The following is a 21,033-nucleotide window of genomic DNA, read 5'->3' on the forward strand; positions in this document are numbered from 1 at the left end:
TTGCATGGCCATGTCACACTTTCATTTTAACGTCATTACAAGGAGATAGAAATTTAGCAGTGCCGTTAGTAAGATGAGGCAGCTGGTGGTGTAATGGCATCCATGTCAAACTTCGATGTGAGCGGTCCTGGGTTTGAATCTGACTGGCTCCTTGCACGCTTTCCGTCCGTGCTGGGTTCAGCGTCGAGCTAGCAAATCAGTCTCATGAAAAAACTCAAAAATGCTAAAGAAATGGCAAGGTTGTAACCCGATGCGCCACAAGGTGTAAAGAGGAACAATTAGTAAGGTAATGGCAGATATCACTAATCGCACATTTCTGCCTTCACTCACTGACTTTTGCTCATTGAATCTCTAGACTTGATCTACTTTTGCCCTAGTATTCAAAGACTCTATTTCCACTTGTTTTTGAGGATGAGGGTTCCAAATTCTTTTGATGATGATGATAAAATTTTGCCATTTGAATGAATCATCACTAATTTTTAAGCAGTAATCAATAGTTCTAGATTCTCCCATAGGAGGACGTGTCCTTACTACTTCCCTCCCAGTCAAGACCCCAAAGAGTTTTGTATGTTTCTGTCAATTACCCTGTAACCATCATGAACTCCAGCTGATAGAATTCTATCTGGCCTTCTATCATGAGACTAACTGCTCAATCCAAGTTGAGTTTCAGGTTTATCACACGTACACGGAAGTGTGCAGTGACATGTGTCATTTATGTCACCAACCAACACACCCAGGGATGTCCACAAGTGTCACCTCACGTTCCACTGCAAACATAGCATGCACACAATGCTCAGCAGCTTGGTACCAGCCTCAAAAACTCCCTCTGGATTTCCAAAGGACACCAATACCATAAACGTGTTGCAGATGAGGTCTCCGCTGTTGCCCTTCCCAATAGAGCGCACAGTTCTGTTTGTTTTCCTAATTGGTTGTACATTACTTACTTACTTTTCATGTTTCTCAGGTGTGTACTCTCTTCAGTTTAGACCATGTGCTAATTTTTTAAAAATGCTTCCTGCAAAATTGGATGATTTTATTTACTCACCAACTATCAAATATTTTTCCAGCTGGTACTCATGCCCCACTGCAGGTCATTGGATATATTTTCTACAGGAGAATCGGGCGAGATTGTCACAAACAGCATGTGGGATACTTTCCAGCGGTACCGCTGCCTTGAGAACAGTCAGAGTGTTACCAAGACTCCAATGACTGATGTCTGCAGAGGCATTCTGACCAGTATTTCTTCCATAATCCATGAAGGAGCTCTGCGTAAGCCTATTTTAAACTGTTCTCTTCAGTTATTTGGTGGAATACCTGCACTTGGAGTTTGGGACTAGGGTTGGGGCACAGGGGTAAAACTGTGATTACAGTCGGCCCTCCTTATCCGCGGATTCCGTATGCGCGGATTCAACCAGCCACGGATCGGGAAAACCCGGAAGTTCTCTCTCCAGCACTTGTTGTTTGAACATGTACGGACTATTTTATCTTGTCATTATTCGCTAAACAATACAGTATAACAACTATTTACATAGCATTTACATTGTATTAGGTATTATAAGTAATCTAGCGATGATTTAAAAGTACAGGCAGTCCCCGGGTTATGAATGAGTTCCGTTCCTGAGTCCGTCTTTAAGTCAGATTTGAAGTCAGAACAGGTACATCCAGTATTATTTAGCGTCAGTTAGTCAAACGTTTATCTTTGTATATAGTATACATTTTACCTTTCTATGCATATAAAACACTTGACAAACACATGTATTTCAATAATTAAACCACTGCATTGCATGGTAATAATTGTAGCTTTCATCGGGGCAGGGCCTTTCACATGCTTCATTAAAATTGTTCCAATCATTGACCGACTGTAGCCTAACGCTTTTCTGATGACCGATGGCGTTTCACCTCTTTCCAATTGCTTATTACTTCCACTTTATTTTCAATCGTGATCATGATTATTTTCGTGAACAGAAGCACTGCGGATTCAGAGCTGCGCCAGGTCCTAAAGACCACCGCACTGAGACAGGTTAAATAAGGTCCGGGGTTTCGCTGGGTCCTAAAGACCACCTCACTGGTCAGCTAAATAAGGGACTTGAGCATCTGCGTTTTTGGTATCCACGGGGGTTCCTGAAACCAGTCCCCTGCGGATAAGGAGGGCCGACTGTATTTTGATGTCAATACGGCTAAGTTGTATCTTGAGCGCTGGATCAGGTTCGGGCAATTCCATTATAGAAAGGAAATTTAGACATTAAAAAGATGTCTCTAGCACCAAATTAAACATAAGATTTGTTGATGGTGTAATATGAGTTTGTACAAAACCCCCTCGGGGTAACAAAATGATGATGTCATTAAGGTTTCCAAGTTGCTTAAAGGTTGACAGAACTAGTAATGAAAGATATGCTTTACTTGGTCAGAGAATCAGTGGAGGATGAAGCGTGTGGGAAACTGGAAAGGGAGGTCTAGACTACATTTTCTTTTCAATGGGTTACTAAATTATGAAATCCATGACTGCCGATTGCTAGCCTTTTCTCTATATAAATAAGGAAACTGGACGAGCATTTAACACAGGAAACTTGAGGTGGTCAGAAACTCCACCCCTCACTCCCACAAACCCCCCCCCCCCCTCCCACCGGCTGTAAACACCATGATTCTGTAAAAGCAACTAAAACTGAAAAAGAGATCTTAAAAGATTTTTGCAGTGGAATTTTATTCTGTATTAATAGAGCAAATATTTTTAGTGTTTGTGTTTTAATTAGTGCTGTTAGGAGCAATTTCCCCCCAACTTTAGCCACGTTAGATTTGTTTAACTTCATAAAATGAAAGTTGTCAGTAATTATATACTTGGAGATAAACGTGTTGAGGACCCGACCAGTTAGACAGATACCATTCTGTATAAGTGTTTTAATGGGATGCTATCAGTATTCGTTGAAACAGCATAGTTTTAAAAGTTATGGGTCATGACTCTTGAGGAATGCTTTGAGGAGGTATGTAAATTTGGAGTATAAGGGCTTTTGTTTAAACCTTAAGTTTTCAAGTCGCATTTCAAATTCCATGCCTGAGGCAAAGTAAAATTTAATTGAAATAATGGGAAGGGGAAGCGAAGAGTGATGCATTTTGCTCAGAAGCCCTTATTAGTCCTTACTGCTCATGTTACTAAAACTGGCATGACAAGGATCAAAGGAATATTTAATTTTTAAAAGATTTCTTTGGAGGTCATTAGTTTTGGGGCAGGTAAGCAGCAGTGTTAGATTGGTTTCATTTCAGAAGATTCTGATCTGAAGTGATAGTTTCCTTGTGGTGCCGATGCCCTAATATATTTATTTTCTCCCCAGCATGTAATTGTGACCCTCAAGGCTCTCTCAGTTCTGTTTGCAATCCAAATGGTGGACAGTGTCAATGCCGTTCCAATGTAGTCGGCCGAAACTGTGACCGCTGTGCTCCCGCCACATACGGTTTTGGTCCTAGTGGCTGCAGGCGTAAGTAGGGCTTTCGTGCAAATGGTGCATTTAATCCTTCTGCATTTTAATCTGTACTTGGGCTTTCAGAGCATATTGGTCAGTGCTCTTATTTACCTTTTTCACTGTGCTGTTTGGGGGGGGAGATGGAGGAAGAGGTACTTTCCAAGGTACCATCACCCAGGACATGCCCCCTTTTCATTGCTGCCATCAGGAAGGAGGTAGTGTCGCCTAAAGGCACAGACGCAATGATTCAGGAACCGCTTCTTCCCCTCTGCCATCCGATTTCTGAATGGACATTGAACCCAGGAACACTATCGCACTACTTTCTATGTCTAGTTTTTTTTTGCTCTACTTATTTAATTTATCTACTTAATATATATGTACTTAGTATAATTTATTTTTTCCCTCTTTATCATGTATTGCATTGTACTTCTGCAAAGTTAACAAATTTCACAACATATACTGGTAATATTGATTCTGATCTGTGAGCAGCTTTAGATGCATTAGACGTTAATTCAGTTGAGTTCATATATCTGTGAGTGTCTACTGACCCCCACACTTCTGGTCTTAAGAATTGGAGGTAGGGTAGGGTTTGCGGGAGGTCTTCTAAATTAAATTTATTCTAAAGCAATGGAAATGGCATGCGATGATTAAAACCCATGATTGTAGAAGAGCACATATTTTAAAAAAAACAAGTTTGATTACTTCAAATATATGAGATTCTGCAGATGCTGGAAATCCAGAGCAACATGCACAAAATGCTAGAGGAATTCAGCAGGTCCAGCAGCATCGATGGAGAGGGATAAATAATTGGCCAAGACCCTTCATCAGGCCTAAAGAGTCTTGATCCAAAACATTAATTTTTTATTCCTCTCCATGAATGCTGCCTAACCTGCTGAACTCCTTCAGCGATATGTGTATTGATTACGTTGACTGAGTGGGGGATAGTTACAAATTTTAAACTAAAAAAATCCCAATCACTTGCTGTACTACCATCACGATCTCCATCTGGAGAGGGATAGTTACGTCACTCTACGTGATATCTCAATTTAAGAAATTTAGGGAGCAAACAGTTTTTATATGAAGTAAATCAAGTTTGTTGTTTGCTCTTGAGTTTTTTGAATGTAGCATAATGCTTTTTTTTTTCAGAATGAAGAGATTGGGTAAATTTTCAAAGCAAACTATCTGTGCTTAGAACTAGTCTTAGCCCGAAATGTCAAGTGTTTACTCTTTTCCATAGATGCTGCCTAATCTGCTGAATTTCTCCAGCATTTTGTGTGTGGTGCTTTGGATTTCCGGCATCTGCAGACTTTCTCGTGTTTATACTTATCCTTTTGCTTAAGTTGTTGAAAGCAAAATGAAGGTGCAGCAAGCAGTGATGAAGGCAAATGGCATGTTAGCCCAAGAATTTAATGCTGATGTAAGCTTTTTGGATACTTAAAGGAATGAACTAACTATAGAGTGCAGTGAAATTCATTCCACTGGCTCCAGGGTTGATAAGTTTGAGAAATAGACTTGTGAGTTTGAGAAGAATCCAGAGGAGATGTCATTGAAGTTTAGAAAATATCTATGGAGCTCAACAGGTTGAATACAGTGAGGACGTTCCAATGCTTAGATCCAGAAAAGCATAGTCACAAGTATGGGACAGACCAATTAGCACCAAAAAAATTTCTTCTCATCTGTGAAGTATTGATCAGTGAGTTCATCCATTCAAAAATAGATAGATTTCAGGATATTACATCATAGTACCACAGTAGAAAATCCTAATGAATGGTAGAGGAAACTCAAGAGGCTGGATGGCCTACTCCTCCAGACTCTTGTGTTCCTCATATCAGAAATCTCACTACTGAAAAGTTGAATATTTTTCCTTTTTTCCTTTTTTTTGTAATTAAAAACATCTTTATAATTTAAACCAATTTTGTTTCTGGTGGCTGCCAGTTTTCAACTTGTATGTTTTTCAGAACTTTGACAGTCCAGCCTGGGTCCGGCAATCGTGGTCTTCATGACCGCGGTTGTTTTTACCAAAATTTTTTCTACAGAAGTGGTTTGCCATTGCCACCTTGAGGGCAGTGTCTTTACAAGATGGGTGACCCCAGCTGTTACCAATACTCTTCAGAGATTGTCTGCCCGTCTGCATCTGTGGTTGCATGACCAGGATTTGTGATATGCACCAACTGCTCATACGACCATCCACCACCTGTGCCTATGGCTTCACATGAGCCTAATCAGGGGGTTAAGCACTTTGCCCACTGGTGACCTGCAGGCTAGCAGAGGGAAGGAGAACCTTGTACCTCCTTTGTAGAGATGTACCTCCACCTCACCACCCATCCTGAATGAATAGAAAACTTGATTTTTGCCTTGAAATTCTGGGGAAATTTTGCACTGCAACAACCCTCCCAAGTAGATGTCCCGGAGATTTCTATTGTTACACTTTAGTAAAGGAACATTTAGTCATGAATTTTAATTGTGAATTTGCTGTTCAGATCAAAGCAACAGTTTTTTATATCTTACTATTTGTGCATTTAATTTTTAGCATGTGAATGTAATCTAGAAGGTTCTATCAATGAATTTTGCCATCAAGCTACCGGCTATTGTCTGTGTAAGGATGGAGTCTATGGCCAACGATGTGACCAGTGTCAGCCTGGGTTTTGGGGATTTCCTAGTTGCCGCCCATGCCAGTGTAATGGACATGCAGATCATTGTGACTTGGAAACTGGCGAATGTTTGAACTGCAGAGATCATACAAGTGGACAAAACTGTGAGAGGTATTGACAGTCCCTTTTAATTCATGCTTGTTATCCTGGGTAAAATGGAACTGAACAGCCTTCAGTAAAACATTCTTTCTCTTGTAGCTGCCTGGCAGGTTACTATGGAGACCCTGTACTTGGCTCAGGTGACCATTGCCGCCCATGTCCTTGTCCAGATGGGCCAAGTAGTGAGCGACAGTTTTCTGCTGGCTGTTATCAGGATCTTTATTCTGGCAATGTTGTTTGCCTCTGTCAAACTGGATACACAGGTACGTGATAGAACAAAGATGGCTGTTACTTCATGTTGACCAACAAGTCTAATGTTAATGTTAAATCTAATCTAAACCACCAGACATTAGCATTTTAAAACCAAATGCTTTGAAACCATAAGCACTGATGTTTTAGACTGGGGTGGAATATTGAAGTATTTGAATTGCCCTAAAGTCTGCATGAACTTGTATCATCATTTCTACAGCTGTCCATATGACCTAATTGCCTTTTCCTGGGCTGCAGGAAACTAAATTTGGAATCTGATGCCAGTATTATTGCAGAATATGCCGGCAGTGTAGGTTATGAAGCTTTAGCCAGAGAGTGGTGAATCTGTGGAATCACAGGTAGGCTGCAAAGGCCAGGTCATTGGGTATAATTAGGGCAGAAAAGTGGAAAGATTCTTGATTAGTCAGAGCATGAAGAGATATGATGAGAAGGCAGGAGACGGGCTAAGAAGAATAATGAATCAGCCATGATGAAATGGCTGATTGTGCTCCTATATGGTTCTGATGCTGGGATCTGGGAGTGTTGGTTAGTGCAAGGAGATGATTGGTACCACAAAAGCTGTGGGTGAGGGACTAAATTCAGAAGATTTGAGATAGAGAGGAATATTGGATCACTACACAGGGATTCAAAGGTTGATGAAATGAAGAACTAGAGTTAACAATGTGACAACAACCATCAAGAATTTATAAGCTGACTTCAAGAGGAGAGAATAGAAAATGCAAAATTGCAATTTGTACTGTTGTCAACTATCTGTTTTCATGTAACTTCAACAATGTGAAAATCACTTTGGTGATCACTTCATATTTTTGTTTATAACAATTTAATGCTTTTGTCTTCTAGGTGCTAGATGCGATGAATGTGCATCTGGGTTTTATGGTAACCCTAATGAGACCAGAGGATCTTGTCAGGAGTGTCGTTGCAACAACAACATCGACGTGACTGACCCAGAGTCCTGTGACAAGAGCACTGGCGAATGTCTAAAGTGCCTGTATCATACAGAAGGTGAAAGCTGCAACCTCTGCAAACCTGGCTACTATGGGAATGCTGAACTGCAGAACTGCATAAGTAAGATACGCAAAACACTTTTAAAACTGCACAGATTTAGGAATTATGGAATAACTATTTGCATTCTCTTGAATTAATTACATTTTCTTGAGGTTTCAATATTTTGTGAAGCGTTGTAAATGCATTGCTGCTGAAGAAGGGAAAGAAACAGAGTTATAAATTAATTGAGTTCCAGTGTTATTTTCAATATTTACTGGGTTTTTTTTGGACTTGATATCTGCAGCATATTTTGTATGCCTTGTCATCAATTCCAGGATTCTGTAGCCTTTTATATTTTGTCACCTGTTCATATAATTTACGGTCTCATCTGTGCTAACTTTGCTTTATTTTACAGTTTGTGGAGGATTTAACATCTCCTGGAGCATGTGTGGCAGATTTGCAAAGTACAGTTGCCTTTTAAGTTGTGTGGGTAGTTTTGGAGAAAACCAGAGGCCTACTAAAACCAAAGTCACAGTGACAGTTTCGCATCTGAATACTAAAAGAGGACAAACTGAAATAATTGGTTATTTTAACCTAAGTTCACATTGTGGATGACTAGAAACTAAATATGGGCTCTACATCAAAGATTACATTTCAGTAACCCTTCTCTTTTAGATGTTTATTATCTAATTGCCATGCTTCACCTCTTGTCAACCCTTGAACAGTTGTTTACATCCCAGTCCATAAGACAAAGGAGCAGAAGTCGGCCATTCGGCCCATCGAGTCTGCTCCGCAATTTCATCACGAGCTGATCCAATCTCCCCTTTAGTCCCATTCCCCCACCTTCTCACCGTAACCTTTCATGCCCTGACTACTCAGATACCTAACAATCTCTGCCTTAAATACACCCAATGACTTGGCCTCCACTGCCGCCCGTGGCAACAAATTCCACAGATTCACCACCCTCTGGCTAAAAAATTTTTTTCGCATCTCTGTTCTGAATGGGCGCCCTGCAATCCTCAAGTCATGTCCTCTCGTATTAGACTCCCCCACCATGGGAAACAACTTTGCCACATCCACTCTGTCCATGCCTTTCAACATTTGAAATGTTTCTGTGAGGTCCCCCCTCATTCTTCTAAACTCCAAGGAGTACAGTCCAAGAGCAGTCAAACTTCCCTCATATGTTAACCCTCTCATTCCCAGAATCATTCTAGTGAATCTTCTCTGAACCCTCCCCAATGTCAGCACATCCTTTCTTAAATAAGGAGCCCAAAACTGCACACAGTATTCCAAGTGAGGTCTTACCAGTGCCTTATAGAGCCTCACCATCACATCCCTGCTCCTGTACTCTATTCCTCTAGAAATGAATGCCAACATTGCATTCGCCTTCTTCACCACCGACTCAACCTGGAGGTTAACCTTAAGGGTATCCTGCATGAGGGCTCCCAAGTCCCGTTGCATCTCAGAACTTTGAATTCTCTCCCCATTTAAATAATAGTCTGCCCATTTATTTCTTCTACCAAAGTGTATGACCGTACACTTTCCGACATTGAGACTTTAGTACAATAATTTAGTGCCATACTGAGAGTGCAGTTTTGTGAGATGTCCCGTCTTCAAATAAGATGGCGAACAGAGACTTTATTCGCCCTTTGATAGGAATATAAAAGATCCCAAAATTTACATTTTAAAGAATAGGTGAAAAATTGATTACCCATTCTTATCACTTTGCTGTTTGTATGGGTTTGCTGTGCACAATCTGGACGTTGAATTTCCTTTGTTTTCCGTAATACAGATTAGGCATCCAAAGATTGAGAGAAACTCCTTTTAAATGTTTGTCTTTTTTTAAAAAAACTTCCAGTCTTGTGTTTTTAATATCCTGACCTTTGTTCTCAGGATAATCTTCAACACGGTGGGTGTCAGAGTAAATGGCATAAAAGAGTCAAATCTGTTAGATTGTTAATATTTAGTAGTTATTCTAGAGTTTAGTAGTTATTCAAAGCAGGTTTAAATTGGCGAAGAATTAAACGACCCCTTTTTACAAAATGTTGATTTAAGGATGCTCATGCCTGTAAACTTTGTAGACATAAAATCTTAATCCTTTTACTGACAAAAGATCTATTTAAGTTGAATTGACTTTATTACTTACATCCTTTCACAAACACGAGGAATAAAAATCTTTGCGTTACATCTCCATCTAAATGTGCAACTTACAGTAATTTGTAATAAATAGTATGTACAACAGGACAGTCAATATAGCAAAGAAATACAATTGTATCAACATGAATCAATCAGTCTGATGGCCTGGTTGAAGAAGTTGTGTCGGAGCCTGTTGATCCTGGCTTTTATGCTGCAGTACAGTTTCACGGATGGTAGCAGCTGGAACAGTTTGTGGTTGGGGTGACTCAGGTCCCCAACGATCCTTCGGGCCCTTTTTACACACCTGTCTCAGTAAATGTCCTGAATAGTGGGAAGTTCACATCTACAGATGCGCTGGGCTGTCCACACCACTCTCCGCAGAGTCCTGCGATTGAGGGAAGTAGTACAATTCTCATACCAGGCAATGATGCAGCCAGTCAGGATGCTCTCAATGGTGCCCCTGTAAAAATCCTTAGGATCTGCAGATGCTGGAAATCCAAGCACACAATTCTGGAGGAACTCAGCAGGCCAGACAGCATCTCTGGAGAAGAGCATAGTCGACGTTTTGGGCCGAGGCCCTTCATCAATTCTTAACTGTTTCCCTTTTTTCTTCATGGTGTTTTTAATGATCCTTGACATTCAATTGAGTTTCCCAAGGGAGTGAGGAAAATATGCATACCCCGGTCAATTTGTTTGTTCTCTGTGGCTTCACAGACCTCTTGCAGACATTAACTTTGACAATAAGCACCCTTAATTTTAAAAAAAATCAGAACACAATGATGAAGTAATTGAAAAGTTTCTTGGCTACTTGCTTCATTGGCTCTGCTGATGATGGTTCTGTGTTTGATTGCGTTTGGTTAACTAGTCAAAGACAAATGAGGGATTGCATAATGAGAAAAATAATCATTCTTTGCAATCTTTGCTTCAAGCATAAAGTAATTAAAATGATCAGCTGGAGTTACAGATCTCCAGCAGAAACTTAATTCTATTCATTTTTCGGTGTGCCGTCTCAGCTGTTTATCTCGCCTCTTTTTAACCTAAGTCGCAGAGCAGGAATCTGAATGGGGTGCAGAAAGTTGGAGTCACTGTAGCCACGTGGAGGGAAAAGGCAAGGGGCTCAGACTGCCCTGAGGATATAAACGGGGGAGTAAAGCGGAGAGTGTTGGTAACTTTAGAGGGAGGTGAGGTCTCTCAAGCAAATGACTTGGGTTTTCTTTTATGAGTCATTTTAACAAGCTTAAAGAACAAATTGGTTGTCTTGTAAATTGGTTTGGATTATAAAGTAGATCAGTTTTTAAAAGCTTTGTGGCCCAGTATTAATTATAACTTCCTCCCCAAAATAGTTAATGATCTTACACAATGTTGGTTCTTTTGTTCTTTTTCCCAAATGTCATTTTACAAGGAAGAGGGTCATGTCACGTACACTACTTTTGAAGTGTGGTTTCTTAGCTGGCCATCACCATTGTGCACAAAGGACTCAGTTAAATATACCTTACTTTTTCATGATTACTGAAGGAGAGATGACAGTTGTAATTAATACTCTGCTTAAATAGTGCCTCCATTTAATATCATGTGGGAATGATGTGCCTTGCTTAACTGCACAGTATCGTATTTTATGTCTTTTCATTTACCAAATAACACCTGTACTGCTGAGCTAATTGCAAAACTGAGTACTCTTATTTCTGTTTTCCCAATCACCTTCCTATTTAACCTATATACAATACTGTGCAAAAGTCTTACATGTGTGTATATATACATTTGCAAATTTTGCTTTTCTTTCTTGAGGATAGTTGGTATTTATAGTTTGTGATTTGAACTGTAAAAATGCTTCTCTGCTTTAATTTTCAGAGTGTGTCTGTAATTCCTTGGGGACAGTACAGACCCAGTGCCCCTCTGCAGATGAATGCCATTGTAATCAAACCACTGGTCAGTGTCCTTGCCTTTCTAATGTGGTCGGTCTGACATGTGATCACTGTGCACCTAATACCTGGAAGCTAGCAAGTGGAACTGGTTGTGAACTCTGCAATTGCAATGAAGTCCACTCGCGTACATCATCCTGTAATGAGGTAAGAATATTTCCTTCTCTAAACACAGAAGTGTCTTTTGAACCTAAAAAAAATACCGGTAAGTTTAGAAAAATGTCATTCTTTTTCATTGTGCTCCTTTTTAAGGATTACAGGAAAAGACTGAAAGGGACTTGATACAATATTTTAATACTATTTTAAATATTTTTAGTTAGACTTTGAGGTATTTCTCATGATGTGTGTATTTACTGAACACTTCATTGGTCGTAAAGCACTTTATGGAGTATCATGAAAGGGAAGTGGTAGACATGAATAAATGTACTTTACTGTCTTGGAAAGTGTGTGTCGGAAAATCACTAGCTGAACTATTAACATCCATGTGACAGGTTACTGCTGTTTTTTGCACAGGGAATTCAAACCAATGTGAGCTTCCTGTGTGATGTTGTAAAATGTAAACTTTCAAACACATTTATTTATTGACATACAGCGTGGAATGGGCCCTTCCGGTCCTTCACGCCTCGCTGCCCAGCAACCCTGATTTAACCCTAACCTACATGGGACAATTTACAATGACCCGATTAATCTATTAACCAGTACCCCTTTGGACTATGGGAGAAAACAGGAGCACCCGGAGGAAACCCACGCAGTCAGGGGGAGGATGGAAATTGAATCTGGGTCACTGGTACTGTAAAGCGTTCTGCTAAGCACTGAGCTATCACGCCGCCCCTGGTGCTGCTCGAAGATGGTGGTGAGAGCGTGAGGAGAAAGGAGGTTTAAGAGCTATTCATTTGTTGGTGAAAATCCACTGCTGTAATCACAGAATGGTTGTAACACAGAACCATGGCATTTGGGTCACCAAGTCATCACTGTCTTGATATGAAAACAATTCAGACCTGTACTTTTTTGAAAATTAACATTAACTCCAAAAAGTGCAAACACCAGTAGAACTTCAGAAATGTGAGGCTGCAGATGTTGTTACACCAGTGGATCCTTAAGTCAAACATTCGCCAAAATTTGAGGTTTGATGTTTGTCTGGTTTACACTTGGCTGCAAATAAGCAAAAATAATGAATATTAATGGAATATGGTACCTTTTTCTCCCCAGTTTACAGGACAGTGTCAGTGCATGGCTGGATTTGGAGGACGAACTTGCAGCGACTGCCAGGAATTCTTTTGGGGAGATCCTGATGTGGAATGTTTGAGTAAGTAGCTGTGCATGGAATGTCGGTGCTTATCTGTGGTTTCTCCTGATTAACATTCTCAGACATGTTTATTCAGTAAACATTGGTGATTTGTGCGTGACTATGAAAACCCTACCGCCTTTTGTCCTATGGGTTTTGTGGTGGTGCTAAAAATGTAGGCTTTTTTTATGATTGATATTTGCTTTCTTTTTTTAAATGGAGTTTCATGTAATTGAGGTGTGTGTATCCATAGTACTGGAAATGCTTAATTTGTTAGCAGTTCTACCTTCAAAGAAATTCAAGATCACCTCTGTTATACAGCATTTTACTCTGTAATATTGTTTCAAGGGAAAATTGAAAATTACTGGAAGTATTTTTATCTGACTTTATTGTATGAGCGACTCAATGTTTACTGTCTAACGTAGATTATAATGTAAATTCTGCTGGTAGAATTTCCCATACAATTAAATGGCTGCCTACGATTTGGGAGATATATTAGGACAACTTGGCTATCAGGTGAAAAGATTCTGGAGTAAGAGTCTGAGTTTTCAATTTTTATGTGAGATCCTGGTTTGAAGTATTGGCGCATCTCTTTGTCAATACAAATGCTGTTCGATTTACTGAGTTCCAGCAGTTTATTTTGAAGTATAATGGATGTTGCCTTGTCCTGTTGCCTTGCTGTATTAACCTTGACAGCAGAGTGAATTTAACTGGCTTTGGTAAGTTAATGATCAGTAACTTAAAAGAATTTGTACTTCTCAAAGTGCCAAAGAATTGAGAGAGTCATTTGAAGTAAGTGGTAGTTCTCTGATGCATATTGCGAATGACTCTACTTCTGCAGGCTTTGTTAGTTTCTGTCTCGCAACTCTGCTTCCATTTAGATATCAACCGCACCCGAACAATTTTTGATGAAGGAGTTTGTTATCTATTGGACTTTTCCTTACCAGGTTCAGGAACAGTTAATACCCCTCAATCTTCAGGCTCTTGAAGCAGAGGGGATAACTTTACTCAACTTCACTTGCTCCATCACTAAAGCGAATTGCTGCAGGGCCCGGTTCCTAGTGTTGGGCACAACCCAGTGTTTGGACAAATTAAATGCCAACCCAGATAGCCCAATGAGGTAGGGTGTGGGGACCAGGGGTGAGGACCAGGCTATTTCTGCTCACTCTTCCACCACGTTCACTCCTCTCCCCACAGCGCTGAGCCTGCAAAACTGCTCTGGCTGCCATGCTCTTCGTTTCTGCGAGCTTTGCAACAAATTGCCCTGCTGTGCGATAAATTGAGACTGAGGCTTTGGGCCTGCTCCGGGCTCCAGGTCTATGGGCTCAATTTGGTTCAGAATGCTGTTACTTGCTTTTATTTTTGGCATAATTTGAGTTTTTTTTTTGGTTGTGCATATGTGGGGGTGTGGAATAGGGAAGAGAACATCTATATGACCATAAGACGTAGAAGCAGAATTAGGCCATTTAGCCCATCACTTCTGCTCCGCCATTCAATCATGGCTGATCCTTTTTTCCCCTTCTCAGCCCCACTCCTCGGTCTTCTACCTGTAACCTTTGATGCCGTGTCCAATCAAGAATCTATCAAACTCTTCCTTAAGTACATCCAACGACCTGGCCTCCACAGCTGCCTGTGGTAACAAGTTCCACAAATTTACTACCCTCCGGCTAAAGAAATTTCCCTGCATCTCTCTTTTAAATGGACGCTCCTCTATCCTGAAGCTGTGCCCTCTTGTCTTAGACTCCCCCACCATGGGAAACATACTTTCCACATCTACTCTGTTTAGGCCTTTGAACATTTGAAAGATTTCAATGAGATCCCCCCCCCCCCCATCATCCTTCTAAATTCCAGCGAGTACAGACCCAGAGACGTCAACCGTTCCTCATATGATAACCCTTTCATTCCCGGAATTATCCTTGTGAGCCTCCTCTGAACCCTCTCCATAGTTATATAGCTATAACTACCCTTTATACTCGTGTTCTATTCTACCCTGATGCAGGGTCTTCAGTCTACAGGGATCCCAGCGCACATCTCTGCTGTTTGTAGCAGCAGTGTGCTAGTTTTGATGGTCATCAAACTTGTGAACACTTTCATTCTCAAAGTGCGTAGTGTGAAAATTGTCAAATGATGTGCAACCTGTACATTTGTCGTTTGAGCATGTATCTGATGAACAGGTAGGCAGAAGGGGGAAAAAAAAGCTTTGGGTGAAAGGTGTAATATACTAAAATTTGTAAGACTCTTGGCTAGAGAGGAGGAATGTTGGTGATGGCATGGTGGTCCAATCATAGGAGATACACATGCCTTAAGGTTGAAGGAGGGGCTGCACCTCTTTCCAAAGTACCCAGTGCACTGTCCTTCACCTGTCCCACTGGTGGTAACACTGCCCTGCATATCACCTGTACCACTGAGAGCAGTATGTAGTTCCCACATTGATTTATAAGTTACCTGGGAGCCCACAGAACTGGCGTGGAATGAGCTGAGCTTGATCTTGGGACAGTAAAAGAAAAATGCTTAATCACAAATGGTTAAATTATGTAGCAGCAAACTGATTACTATATTCCATCTGCAAAGGTTCATTAGGGTCTTAGCAATGGAACAAATGACAGTATATATTGAGCTGTTGCCAAAAATTGAAATCCACTGTGTGGGATGCATAGTTAAATTTGAAATGCTTAAGCTTGATAAACATCTGTGAGCGTTCCTTTTTGCTAATCGCTATTTTGCCATTTCCTGCTGGAAAGTATACATTGAGTTCTCCAGTGATCCCCAGAAGAGTCAGCGCAGTGGCCAGAGTACTAACTGCACGCAATGAACTCTAGAGAGGTACCTTTGGGAAGGAAGGCATTGACTGCAGTACGTACACTTCCTGTTTATAGTTCACATTCCTTTTTTTCCCTAGTTAATAAATTTCAGTCCTGTGTTATCTCAACAATTGCTACTTTGGTTTGAAGAAAGTTATGGAGCTCTGCTTAAGGCTAAAAATTTTTTAGTACTGCTTTAAAATTAACTTCAACCCACCAATTAGTCTAGAGTTCTTAGGGAATTTCCTGTTAAAATTAATAAAATGAGTTTCTGTCCCAGGACATAGTAGCATTAACTCCATATATAATGTGCACACTGTAGAATTCAACCATGATGCAAACTCGAAAGTTTGTGGAATGCATTGGGGCATTGAAGCAGCCTTGTTTGACACTGACTGAAAATTTACGATAGAGGAAATGAATCTCAAGTAACTTGATTAATATTTTCTTTAAATGTAATAACTCTTTCTGAATGAATCATTTTATGAGTATAAGCAAATGCACTGGATGGCTAATCCCATCAATTTGCATCATTTCGGAGGGAGGCACAGTGGCGTGGCTCAAGCACCGACGACTTCTTTGTGCCAGCACCTGGGTTCAATCGGCCAGTGTCTCAGAGTGCTCCAGTTCTGCCAAATAATGATGTGTGAGTTGGTTGGTTAATTGGCCACTCTAAATGACCTCTGTTGAATAACGAGTTGTAGAATCCATGGGGAGTTGAAGGGAATGTAGGGATGATAAAATAGGGTTAATTATAAAATTAGAATGGAATTGTGTAGTGCTGTCATTCATAAGCCCAACATGAGAGTCCCAAAGCAGGGGGAAGAGTAGCATACATGTGAAGGACATACCCATCATCCCATTAATGAATGCAGTGTCTACATTGATCCCTGGAAATACCCACTCAAAGTGGAGTAGAAACATTTGGGATAGTAGTGAGAACCCGAGGCCATGCTTCAAGAGCATGCTGAAGCCCAGGTCACATACTTCAACTTTGGAAGTATCTGCAGCTCTTACATTGATCTCAATAGCTATGTAAAGAGTCCACAAAACCCAAGTGGAAGTTAGTCATCCTAAGCCTAAGAAGAACAGGATCAAATGTAAACCTAGAAATTGAATTCAACACCAACTGTGAAAGTGATCAGTGATACTTCAGAATCATTTGCCTTTATTCTGTACATGCTAATTAAGTTTACTTAGCTTCAAGTGAAGTTGAATATGAATCAACAATAGATTGTAGGGGTTTGGGAAAAAGTCTTTTGGACCATAAGACCAAAGCAGAATAAGAGCAGAATTAGGCCATTTGCCCCCTCTAGTCTGAGCTTCCATTCCATCATGGCTGATCCAGTTTTCCTTTCAGTCCCAACCTTGCCCCCTCCCTCCTCCCCCTCCCCATATCCCTTCATGCCCTGACCAATCAAGAATCTATCAACCTCTGCCTTAAACGTACATAAAGATTTGGCCTCCACAGCTGCCTGTGGTGATGAATTCCACAGATTCACTATTCACTAGCTAAAGAAATTCTTGCTCATCTCCATTCTAAAAGGGTGCCCCACTATTCTGAGGCTGTGTCCTCTGGTCTAAGACTCTCCCACCATAGAAAACATCCTCTCCATGTCCACTCTGTTCAATAGGTTGCAATTCGGTCGCCCTTCATTATTCTGATACCCAGAGCCATCAAACACTCTTCATGTGACAAGCCCTCCCTTCATTCCTGGAGTCATTTTCATGGACCTCCTTTGAACCCTCTCCAATGTCAGCACATCCTTTCTCAGATAAGGGGCCCAGAACTGCTCTCAATACTCTGTGAGTCCTCACCAGTGATTTATAAAGTCTCAACATTACATGCTTGCTTTTATATACTTTTGAAGACAGTAGTCAAGTATTGTCATGAACAAAAGTAAAAAAAAAAGTTCTTAATTGTAATGGGCAAACAGTACTATCAATGTGGAGGTATCTTTAATTCTGTACAGAAATGTGAGTGAACTTACAGCACTGTGGTGATTACATGCAGCTGGAGCCAGTATTTCATCTTAAACACAGTAAATCTTGTGATTTTTGAGCAGGAAAATGAACTGCTCCATAAAAGGTCTTGTGGACAGTCTGATAGGCCAGCCTCTGACTCACTGGAATAGTGTTGCATTTGAGTGAAAAGTAAGTTTGATTCTGTTATTGTTTTATACAGATATGGGGCATGGCACTTTCTAGCATTTCTCTGATGTATGACAGAACTGGTTTAGAGTTTATAAATGCAGTAGCAAAAAAATGGATGTGTACTTTAAAATTCAAGGGACTGGTTATGTGGGCATGAAAGTGGTGATTGAAATTTAGTTTGGAGAAATGAGTTAATGCATCTGGGGAAGGACAAACAAGCAAAGGAATGTCTAATAAAATAAGAGAGTGCTGCAAATGTAGAGGAACAGAAGTCGTGGAATGCATAGATTCCTGACTATAGTGGGCCATTGTTTTGGCAGATAAGATTAAGAATCCAAATGACTGTGTCTTGGTTGAAAAAGGGGAATGTGAAAACTGTAAACACAAACTTTAAGCCGTTTTTATTGCTGAGGACATGGTTCTGGTCACCATGCCACAGGAAGGCTATGAAGGCACAGGAGATTTATGAGGATATTGTTGAACAATTAATTATTTATCTTGACTGGGTTATCTTTCTTTGGGACACTGATATTAAGTTGAAAGTCCTAGAGGATAAACAAATTTTTTTTTACCACGCAAGAAAAGTTTTATTTCTGCTCCTATATCTTGTAGTCTTAAAATTTTATAGTAGCAATGAAGCTCTCAAACAAACAGCTTGAAAGGATGGTGAAAGCAGAAGACTATTTATGTACACACACACACACACACACACACACACACACACACACACACACACACACACACACACACACACACACACACACACACACTCACACTCACACACACACACACACACACACTCACACTCACACTCACACTCACACTCACACTCACACTCACACTCACACTCACACTCACACACACACATATATATATATACAGAATAATTTGCTCTTTGTATAAAAAAAACTCCAAAGCTTGAAGGGCTACAGAGCAAGAATTGGTAACGGGATTAACTGATGGGCTGCTTTTTGTGTGTGTAGTCGGGTTGGAGCCGAAGATTTGCCTGTATTGCAAATTCTGTTTTAATTTAAAGACTCATCAGTTTTCCATTTCAGGTTGAAAAGAAGAGATTTTTAAACAAAGCTATCTGAAGCTTTATACCCTAAGATATTAATTGGAAGTACGCAGCACGCTGCTTCACAGAGTGCAGATGTTGTGCCAACCTTTTAACCTATTCCAGGATCAACCTAATGCTTACCTCCTATGTAGCCCTCCAATTTTTTGTTGGCTATATGCATGCCAAAGGGTTTCTTAAATGTCCCTAATGTATCTGCCTCTACCACCAGCCCTGGCAGAGCATTTCATGCACTCACCACTCATACCTCTGACATCCCTTATACTTTCCTCTTATCACTTCTCCCTCCTGCCATCTGGCCAAAGGTACCGTAGCATTCGGGCTCTCACGACCAGACTGTGCAACAGTTTCTTCCCCCAAGCTATCAGACTCCTCAATACTAGACTGACATCTACATCATTTATTATTATATTGAAATTAGTCCTCTACTGTGCCTATTGTCTTGTTTATTAAGTAGTTATTGTACTGCCCTGCACTGTTTTGTGCACTTTATGTAGTCTTGTGTAGGTCTGTGGTCTAGTGCAGTTTTTATGTTGTTTTACATAGTCTAGTGTAGTTTTGTGTTGTTTCATGTAGCACCAGGGTCCTGGAGGAACGTTGTTTTTACTGAGTACTGTACCAGCAGTTTATGGTCAAAATGACAATAAAAAGAGACTTGACTTGAAAGTAATGGCCTTTTGTATTAGTCATGTCTGCCTGAGACAACAGCACTGGCTGTCCATTCGATCTACTGCCTGTTATTGTGGATCACCTTCATTAATGGATTATTTGGTATAGCTGCTTGAGTTTAGCCATGTAAACAGGGAACATTGTTAAAGCAACCTTTGGAAACTCAGATGTTGCTTCATTTAAATGAAGGGGTTAATTTGTGAATGAGCAAAAAGCTTTCTTAAAATTATTTTTGTAATGATTTTAATATGTAAAACTTGCTGATTGTTTCAAAGATAGATTTGATCATCACATATGGATTTAGAATTAGAATCATCGAATAATTCAATACCTTTTTTGAAATGTGTTCATAGTGCATAGTTTGAGCTGTTCCAAAAATAGATAGATAGATAGATACTTTATTCATCCCCATGGGGAAATTCAACATTTTTTTTCCAATGTCCCATACACTTGTTGTAGCAAAAACTCATTACATACAATACTTAACTCAGTAATAATATGATATGCATCTAAATCACTAACTCAAAAAGCATTAATAATAGCTTTAAAAAAGTTCTTAAGTCCTGGCAGTTGAATTGTAAAGCCTAATGGCATTGGGGAGTATTGACCTCTTCATCCTGTCTGAGGAGCATTGCATCGACAGTAACCTGTCGCTGAAACTGCTTCTCTGTCTCTGGATGGTGCTATGTAGAGGATGTTCAGGGTTTTCCATAATTGACCGTAGCCTACTCAGCGCCCTTCGCTCAGCTACCGATGTTAAACTCTCCAGTACTTTGCCCACGACAGAGCCCGCCTTCCTTACCAGCTTATTAAGACGTGAGGCGTCCTTCTTCTTAATGCTTCCTCCCCAACACGCCACCACAAAGAAGAGGGCGCTCTCAACAACTGACCTATAGAACATCTTCAGCATCTCACTGCAGACATTGAATGACGCCAACCTTCTAAGGAAGTACAGTCGACTCTGTGCCTTCCTGCACAAGGCATCTGTGTTGGCAGTCCAGTCTAGAATTGGAATGAGGAACTTGCATCAATTTCTAGAAAACTGGACCTACCCAGGAAAAAAATTTCCTGGGCTTCACTTTACGTAGTTGAAGTCAAAGATAACTAATTTTCACATTTTGTTCATGCAAAATTTGATTACGTGGAACTGAGCCTATTCAATGGAAAATAGTTTTTAGACAAGATGAAATTACTTTGAGAAAATTAATATGCTCCCAACTTACCCACATTGCAGTGCCCCGGAATGCCAAGATAGCTGTGGTCAACAAAGATAAGGATTTCAAACTACCCTGAAATTTTCACTCAAGCATGTCACAACATTTGAAAACAAGAGATCCACAGTACTTCTAGTAGAAGTCAATAAACAACTTTGTTTAAACTTCTGTCATTTAATGTTTAAGAGCAAAAATAATTTTATATTAATACATAACAGCTATAATTTAAATAACTGTTAGTATTTTTTAAGTTCAGCTACTCTTGCGTTTATCAATTTTCTGTATTAATTTGTGAAGATATATAGAACTTAGATGTGT

General features: G+C 40.2%; 1 protein-coding gene across 1 annotated transcript in view; it reads left to right on the forward strand.

The window, feature by feature from the left end:
* The window catches only part of lamb1a (laminin, beta 1a), an 88,937-nt gene that overhangs the window by 33,921 nt on the left and 33,983 nt on the right, over positions 1-21,033 (forward strand). The window contains exons 17-23 of the mRNA XM_073066278.1: positions 1,068-1,269; positions 3,327-3,470; positions 5,986-6,217; positions 6,305-6,468; positions 7,316-7,540; positions 11,444-11,661; positions 12,724-12,820. Of these exons, the coding sequence (XP_072922379.1) occupies positions 1,068-1,269; positions 3,327-3,470; positions 5,986-6,217; positions 6,305-6,468; positions 7,316-7,540; positions 11,444-11,661; positions 12,724-12,820 (1,282 nt within the window). The remainder of the gene's footprint in view (positions 1-1,067; positions 1,270-3,326; positions 3,471-5,985; positions 6,218-6,304; positions 6,469-7,315; positions 7,541-11,443; positions 11,662-12,723; positions 12,821-21,033) is intronic.

The sequence above is a fragment of the Hemitrygon akajei genome, chromosome 14, assembly GCF_048418815.1.
Source record: "Hemitrygon akajei chromosome 14, sHemAka1.3, whole genome shotgun sequence".
Taxonomy (NCBI): domain Eukaryota; kingdom Metazoa; phylum Chordata; class Chondrichthyes; order Myliobatiformes; family Dasyatidae; genus Hemitrygon; species Hemitrygon akajei.